The sequence below is a fragment of the Triticum aestivum genome, chromosome 3B (assembly GCF_018294505.1).
Source record: "Triticum aestivum cultivar Chinese Spring chromosome 3B, IWGSC CS RefSeq v2.1, whole genome shotgun sequence".
Taxonomy (NCBI): Eukaryota; Viridiplantae; Streptophyta; class Magnoliopsida; order Poales; family Poaceae; genus Triticum; species Triticum aestivum.
The window spans coordinates 392,985,066-392,993,961 of NC_057801.1; the positions used below are offsets into that span (position 1 = coordinate 392,985,066).

An 8,896-nucleotide genomic window follows, 5' to 3' on the forward strand; every position below is an offset into this window, starting at 1 on the left:
ATGCCGGCACCAGAGTAGCGCGCGACGGAGAGGAGAGGGAAGGGCGCCTGCTCAAGAGAGAGGGAAATCGCCCTGATTCGAGATGTGTCCGCGTCAGCATTGTGTAAGCGTTACGTCAGCAGTTCAATAGCCCTGACCCCGGTCAAATGTGACCGGTGGGCCCCGCATGTCATTGAAATAGTTAACTAACAGGTTTTAAGTTAAATCTAATCTAAAAGATTAACAGGGTTGGGCCCACTGTCACTGGGTCTAGGAGGGTTAGTTAGCAGCGTGTTAGGCCCTAATGACCGGGTACGCCGACGGTTAGTCGTCGGTGACCTGTGGTCATGGCGGAAACACACCGGGAGGCCATGGGAGCGGCGGCGGAAGGCACCGGGAGGTAGCCCGTGCTCCTGGGCATCTAGCCGAGGCAGCAGCAGGTCGCGGGGTGCCCTGTAGCGGCCAGCGACGAGGTTTGGCGGCGGCCGAAATTCGGCTTCGACGGAAAGGACGGCTAGGGGGTGCGATGGACGACATGGCAAGGGTGAAACGGTTCAGTGGCTCACCACGGGTCTGACGGTGCTGCTGGAGAGGCCGGGGAAGAACGGAGGTCGTCGGCTGTGGCGGGGAAGATGAGCTCGAGGCCATCGCTGCTGTGCGTCCGAGCTCGGGTTCTTCGACGGGGTGGCGTGCAGGGATGTGGAGGGCCGATGGACAAGCGGGCTGGGCGGGGGAGGGCCGGTGGCCACAGGGTTCACGACGGCGTCGCCTCGATGGCTTCGGCCATGGCGGCAAACATGCGAGGGAGCGAGGGGGAGGAGGGAGTGAGCGGGGGTCCAGACGGGGGCGATGACGTTAACCCGCTCGTCACGCTGGCCTAGGGAGGGCCAGGCAGGCAGCTGCGTGCCGGCGCGTGTGAGCACCGTGCGCTACTTCCCCTCCCTACTGGCGAGAGGAGGAAGACAAGGCTACCCCTGGTGGGCTGTGGCAGGTAAGTCATGTCCCTCTCTCTGCATTTCTATTAATTATGTTTTCTATTTAATTTAATTCTTTTGCCACTGTTTTGAATTCAAACAGAATTCAAACAATGTCAAAATCCTCTAAATATTTTTATGTTGCTTCACGGACCTTTCCCAAAGGCACGTAAATTATTTCAGAAGCATTTGAAAATATATTCTAGTTATATGAATATAACTTCAAACTCATCTACAACATGATTTAGATTCAGTGACCAAAATTAATCCTTAAAAATGTTCATTAATTTTTTTCTGGACCAAAACGCTTGCCAAAAATATCAAACATTAATGAAGGCATCTTGGGTTCAGAGAATGCAATTTTCAGGGTTCTTGCCCTTTATTTAATATTTTCTGAGGCTTGAAAATTCCCTCAATTCAAGTTTCTCCGAAATTAAGTATGATGCATGAATGCTTCTAATGCATTAATTACACTCAATTATTCTATGGTTGTGACAACTAAGAAGAACCAAATAGTAGGCTATCCCAACGCAGAAGCAATTGCCACCTTACGACACAACATTCGCGATAAATGGCTGGCGCGACAACTCAGACAGGACAAGTCGAAAACCATGGCGGCTCTCGCCTCCCTAATGACCCGATTCTGTGCAGGGGAGGATAGCTGGTTGGCCCGTAGAAGCAACCACAACGACGACCCTGGCACCTTCATAGTGCGTGACGGAAACAAGAAGCCTGCTAAAAAAGAGATATTTTATATTAATTTCCTTGAATACAGATAATACAACCCAGGAGTAAGGCCGGGGGGGGGGTGGGGGGGTGTAATATCACCACTAAAATATGTAATGAACTTTCAAGCATAACAGAGCCAAAAGAATTCGAAGATGGCACATCCTGATAATGCGATAACCGAATGATCAATGATAATTTTTGTTACCATTGCCGAATGCCGATACATCATAACTTAACCCTCTCATTGTATTAAGCACGTGAACTCTTTGCTATATCATAGCAATTTTCATTTACATTCAAAATCTTCATGGCAAAGCCCCAAAAAAATTGTTGGGATATAAGACATGAACCAGGCATACATATAGATTTCTCTCCAAACAGGCTTGAACAAAACAAAACAAATCCAATAACTTTTAAGTGAATTGCCAGGTGTGCAACTATAAAGCCACACAGTGCATGAGCTTTAGGAAAAATACATAACATACAAAAACCAGAGAAAATACTGGCACTCGACGCTTCCTGGTTGTGCATGCAACATGTTTCCACAAACTGACTTAGTAGTACCCATTTCCTGCGCTGTCTGAAACCATGTCCATGGAGGTGTCATTGGAGCTTGCAGAGTTGGCCTCTCGGTTTTGCCCGGCTGAGTTTGCTTCAGTGTTCCGTCCTCCATTACCAGCACCTTGGGTTAAGTGATACGTCTGGAGGCTCCTGCGGACCGGGCTTGATAATGCATTTGAGAATATTGTATTCTTTGACTGGTCACTGAGGCTGGGTCTGGGAGCATGCCCGGATGTTGCTTGTGCGTACGACCCAGCTGAGGGTTGGATACTTGTAAACGGATTCACACTCATGGGATGCTGATGTACCCTTGGGGATACATGTGCATCAGTACCTCCATAGTCAATCTCATGCTATAAAAGAAAGCAACAATATACCAAATATTGGTTAAATTGCTTATAATACATATGAGAACCATTGAACCCAACACAATAGATATTAAATAGTGAAAGTTAAAAAGACATACACCTATACACTGAGAAGGTCATGATTCATACATCGTGATGTTCGGTAAAAAACAACACAAAATTCAATATTATCAGAAATGGAGGCAGCAACGTAAATCAGGGAGTTCTAAGATCGAACCTGGATGTGTGACATTATGTCCGCAACAGTAAGCCTCGACTCCTCATCATGCTTCCTCAAGATCCATTGGTGGAGCTTTTCCTGTATGATTAAATTGAAATTTAGCCAGGGTACATTTCCATGCAGTGTTCGAATCTAGTATCGCTAGCGAAAGTACATTTTCTCCCCTACGTAATACGAGCTAGAAAAAAAAAGGTACATACAAGCTGTAAGAACTACGATTACAGATTACTCTCATATTTTGTCTAGAAACAAAATGGGTACTAACTGTCTAAATCTTAACAACAAGATACATATTTCTCCATTCTTATTGATGCCTTTCTGTTTCTCTTGAAAATCCAGGGCGAACAAAATTTCATACTTTGATACCCTTGCTTTTTTGTAAAAGACTGCAACACAAGTCACAAAAGGGAACAAACATTGAATTACGACTGCTCAAGGGATCAGTTACAACCTCTGAACATTGACATTTCATTCTCTGAGGCTTTGGTTGCACATCCAATTCTTACATGGTATCCCCTAAGGATGGCCAAATCTGATGTCGCTGTATCCACTGTCAAAGCCCAACGTATGCCCTCACCGACCACCAGACCAATCTATAGCTGTAAACTAAACGCGGAGCCAATCGAAATTCCTACACACAACCGACCGAAGAGAGAAAAAGAGGAGGACGGAGAGAGAAGGGTTACTGACGAGGGCGTGCCGCTCGCCAGCCTGGAAGGAGAGCTTCTGCTGGGCCATGGCCTGGGAGTATAGCTGGGAGAGGGAATTGGCGGCGCCGCAGAAGCTGGAGTAGAGCGTGCGGTCGGCCTCGTCCAACCGCGGCGCGGCGTCCGTCTTTCTCTTTCGGGCCATCGCCGCCGCCGCCGCCGCCGGAGATCCCCTCACGAACCGGGAGCCACCGAGGAGAAGGATGCGGAAGAGGGTTTGATGCGATTTTTTCCCCTTTTCTTTTTTATTTGTTCTACGGGTGGGCGGTGTGGCGTGCGGTGACCAGGCCCTTTCAAATCAAATCTCGTGTGTATCGGTTTTGGTTTGGTTTTGGTTTGGTAAAGATGGGGTGGAGATTATATTTTTCCCTAATAAAAAATCGTTTGTTGCTTTTGGTCTTTACGTCGTCGGCGTTTTTGCAGAAAAGGCCCTGAGGTTCTAAATATTCAACCCTGTCACGCCTGCTGATCGATCAGCAGCGGACTGAAGAGTGCAGGTTCAGAGTCGCAACGGCATTGACCGGGTCAGCAGACCGAGCCGGGCCCAAGGGTCAGGAGTAGGTGTGTGTGTGGGCTAGCTGGCGCTGCTTACTTGTATGCCTGTGTGTGGACGATGAGGGCATCAAAAAATCAATTGAACTATTCCTTGCTGTCGACTCCTCCCCTCACGCTTCCCTCACCTAGCCTCGTTCTCCTTCCTCACCCCCGATCCCCTTTCCCTCTGGCTACCAATCCACCGCCGGGGCGTGACAATCTGGTATTCAGAGCCCAAAATTTTCTTCCCCACCACCGTTGCTCGAGATCGATCGGTAACATCCACCGGGTTAGGTGCGCGTCGCTCCGGCGAGCTCGCACAAAATCTTGCCCGGGGTTCGATCGGATCTAGCACGTAATCACGGCACCACCATCCAAGCCCTCGGCCCAGACCCGCCGCGTGCTCGACGCCATGTCGGAGACCACAGACAAGTTGCAGAGCTTGCTCGAGTCCGTCATCCGCCGCCTCGACGCAAGCCAGAAGACCGCCGACGAGCGCCACCAGGCGCAGATTGCCTACAACGACCAGGTCTTCGCCGAGATCAAGCACCTCTCCAAGCAAATCGACCTCACGCAAGCCGACGTGGATGAGGCGCGCAAGGCGGCGCCCACCGTCGAACCGGCGGCCACCGTCTTTGGCGGCGCATCCCCATCGGGCGTCACGAACACGGGGGACTCCTCCGCGCTCCGTCCACCACCCCCGCCACCACCAACGCGTCCTCCGCCGCTACCCCTCTACACGGATGGCGCGGCCCAGCTTCCGTTCGCCCGCCTCGTCAACCACAGACCACTGCTGCTACCCGCGCGGTCACCGCCGCCCCTGGAGCCAGATCGCCACGACGACCACTACATCAAGCCGCCCAAGCATGATTTTCCATGGTTCGACGGCGACGCCCCGCGCATCTGGCTGGACCGCTGCACTACCTACTTCGAGCTGTACCGGGTGCCACAACACAGCTGGGTCACCACGGCGGCGTTGTACATGGACGGCCTGGCCGCGATGTGGCTCCAGGCCTATCGACAGACTCACCCAGGGGTTTCGTGGCAAGCTTTCGGAGCGGCTGTGCAGGAGGAATTCGGTCCAGAAGAGTTCGAGGTTCAGATGCACCATTTTGTTCAGTTACGTCAGACCGGCAGTGTTCAGGAATATCGCCAGCAATTTGAGAAAGCGATGTACCATTTGCTGGCCCTGGACCCAACCTTGAGTTCCAAATTCTTCATATCTCAGTTCCTGATTGGTCTCAAGGATGAGCTGCGCCTGGGAGTGCGATTGCAAGCACCAACCAGCATCACTCGCGCTGCGGTGTTCGCTCGCATTCAGGAGGAAGAACTGGAGAAACAACGCACCCCGCGTCAGCGTGTCACACCAGTAGGACGGCCTCCACCACCATCACTCGCATCGCCAGCAGTTGCTGCTCCAGCTCGCGCTGCAGCCGTGCCACGGCAAGGGGCCGACGAATATGCACGGGAAAGACAACTGAGAGAGTTCCGCAGAGCAAACGGCCTCTGTTTTCGCTGTGGGGACAGATACTCGAGGCAGCATCCGTGCAAACGTACAGGCCAGATTCTGATGATCGAGGTGGGCGACTTTGGCGAAATTTTGTCTGACGACACCGTCCACGCTCTGCAATTACTGGATGCACCTGCAGATCAAGAGCCGGAGTGCTGCTCACTCTCACAACAGGCGTTGTCAGGCGAGAAAACACCCTCCACGATTCGCTTACGAGCACAAGTGGGGGATCAGATCATGCTTCTGTTGGTGTACTCAGGAAGTACCCACAGTTTCATCAATGAAACATTTCTCGCGCGACTGAACATTTAGACAGAGAAACTACCATCGGTTTCAGTTCGCGTCGCTAACGGGCAGAGACTGCAGTGCAACCAGATAGTGAGAGGTTTGGAATGGAAAGTGCCTGGCCACACCTTCCACACCGATCTTCGCGTGATGCCACTCAGCGCCTACGATGGCGTTCTGGGAATCGACTGGCTGGCAGCTCATAGCCCCATGAACTGTCACTGGCAGGAGAAAACGATCGCGTTTGAAACAGAGGGCAAACAAGTGCACTTGCAAGGCGTTCGAACTTCAGATTTACCCCCTATCACCGAACTGGATGCTTATGAATTGCATCGCATGGAGATAGCTAACGACATCTGGACCGCAACACTGGTCACAGTCGAATGGACTGACAAACCTGAACCTGCACCTCCACCTCCCCGAATTCAGAAACTTCTGTCTGAATATGCCGACGTGCTCGCTGAACCTAAGGTACTGCCCCCTAAACGACAGTACGATCATGCAATCAATCTGGAACCGGGAACACCTCCTACCAACACCAGGCCCTACCGTTACTCGCCGGCACAGAAATATGAGATCGAAAAGCAGGTTCAGGAGATGCTGAAATCGGGTGTCATCGCCCACAGCCTGAGTCCATATGCAGCACTAGTGTTGTTAGTAAGAAGAAGGACGGCTCGTGGCGTTTCTATGTGGATTTGAGGCGATTGAACATAGCCACTGTCAAGAACAAATTCCCATTGCCAGTAGTGGACGAGCTGCTCGATGAACTGGGTGGAGCAGCTTACTTCTCCAAGATAGACTTGCGAGCGGGCTACCATCAGATACGCATGAGGGAAGAGGATGAAGAAAAGACGGCTTTCAAAACGCACCATGGACACTACCACTTCAGAGTGATGCCGTTCGGCCTCTGCAACGCGCCGGCAACCTTCCAGTGCCTCATGAACTCCATTTTCGGTCGCCATGTCCGCAAGTTCATTAGTATCTTCCTAGATGACATCCTGGTCTTCAGCATCGATTTGCAGGAACACGAAGAACATTTGCGCACGGTCCTCGACCTGCTGCGGGCGCACCAACTCTACGCTAAGGCCTCCAAGTGTTCGTTCACGCAGCAGGAGATCGAGTACCTCAGGCACGTCATCTCCAAGAACGGTGTCGCCACTGACGCCAGCAAGACCAGCGCCATGAGCGCGTGGCCGGTGCCTACGACGCACACCGAGCTCCGCGGCTTTCTCGGCCTCACAGGCTACTACCGCAAGTTCGTGCCACACTATGGCATTATCGCGAAGCCGCTGATGCATCTCCTCACCAAGAAAGGATTTCTATGGGATGACAAGGCGCAAACCGTGTTCGAGCTGCTGAAGAAGGCGATGGTGAGCATGCTCGTGCTGGCGCTGCCGGACTTCAAGCGGCCGTTCGCCATCGAGACCGACGCATGCGACACCGGCGTGGGCGCCGTACTGATGCAGGACGGCCACCCCGTCGCGTACCTGAGCAAGGTGCTGGGCGTGCGGAATCAGAAGCTCTCGGTGTACGAGAAGGAATTTCTCGCAGTGATGATGGCCATTGACAAGTGGCGCCCATACCTCCAGCGTGCACTGTTCGAGATCGTCACCGATCACAAGAGCTTGTGTTCCTTGGGCGATCAGCAGCTCATCGCGGATTTGCAGCGCAAGGCGATGTCCAAGATGGTGGGACTGCAGTTCATGTTCCGCTACAAGAAGGGCACGGACAACGGCGCGGCTGACGCGCTCTCCCGGGTGGGGCACTTACTGGCCCTCGACGCGCTCTCCGTGTGCCAGCCCCAGTGGCTCCAAGAAGTGGCCACCTTGTACGAGACGAATGCAGACGCCCAGGAACTGCTCGCCAAGTTGGCCCTCTGCGACACCGACGACCAAGGCCGCACTCTGCAGCAAGGGATGATCCGCCAGCGCGGGCGGCTCTGGATAGGCGCCAACACCGCGCTCCAAACCAAGCTGATCGCCAAGCTCCACCACAGTGCTATGGGAGGACACTCGGGCGCCACCGCCACTAACCAACGCGTCCGCAAGCTCTTCGCCTGGACGGGGTTGAAGCGCGCGGTCGAGGAATTCGTCAAGCAGTGCGGCATATGCCAGCATGCCAAGCACGAGCAAAACCATCCAGCGGGCAAGCTGCAACCACTTCCAATTCTGCAACAACCGTGGCACGACATCACCATGGATTTTGTCGAAGGGCTGCCCAAGTCTGACGGCTACGACGTGATCATGGTGGTCATCGATCGCCTCACCAAGTATGCGCACTTCGTCCCTCTCAAGCACCCCTTCACTGCGGTCCAGGTCGCGCGCACCTTCTGGGACCACATCATCAAGCTCCATGGGGTGCCGCACACCATTGTCTCCGACCGCGACAAGGTGTTTACCAGCGCAATGTGGCGCGAGATTCTGGCCGCAGCGGGCACCAAGCTGCTGTACTCCATGGCGTACCACCCCCAGACCGACGGCCAGATGGTGCGCGTGAATCAGTGCCTCGAGATGTACCTTCATTGCATCATCCACGACACGCCCAAGCAATGGCGACGCTGGCTCTCCGCGGCGGAGTTTTGGTACAATTCCTCCCACCACGCCTCGCTCAATGGTTCCCCCTTCAAGGCTCTGTACGGGCGGGAACCAAATCTAGGAGGCCTTCCGGGGGCGAGCTTCACCATGCCCGCTGATGCGCCTGCCAACGAGATCGACTGGGCGACCCACACCGAGCTGCTTCGCGCCCAGCTGGAGCGTGCCCAAGCTCGTTTCAAGAAGCAGGCCGATCATCATCGCGCAGAGCGTGCGTTTGATGTGGGCGAGCAAGTTCTCCTCAAGCTTCAGCCATACGCACAATCCTCTGTCGCCAATCGCCCCTGCAAGAAACTGGCGTTCAAGTTCTTCGGGCCGTTCACCGTCCTGGAGCGCGTGGGCAACCTGGCGTATCGTCTGGAATTGCCACCAGACAGCCGCATCCATCCGGCCTTCCACGTCTCCCATCTCAAGTCGTTCGTCCCCGACTACACTTTG

General features: G+C 53.5%; 1 protein-coding gene across 1 annotated transcript; it reads right to left on the reverse strand.

Annotated features, from left to right (window-relative positions):
- Positions 1-1,907: 1,907 nt before the first annotated feature.
- LOC123070024 (uncharacterized) lies at positions 1,908-3,824 on the reverse strand. Its single transcript, XM_044493030.1, has 3 exons — positions 3,522-3,824; positions 2,829-2,909; positions 1,908-2,596 (listed from the first exon to the last, which is right to left on the reverse strand). The coding sequence occupies exons 1-3, from the start codon at positions 3,681-3,683 to the stop codon at positions 2,237-2,239; spliced, it is 603 nt and encodes a 200-aa protein (XP_044348965.1). The 5' UTR covers positions 3,684-3,824; the 3' UTR covers positions 1,908-2,236.
- Between the last annotated feature and the right edge of the window lie 5,072 nt (positions 3,825-8,896).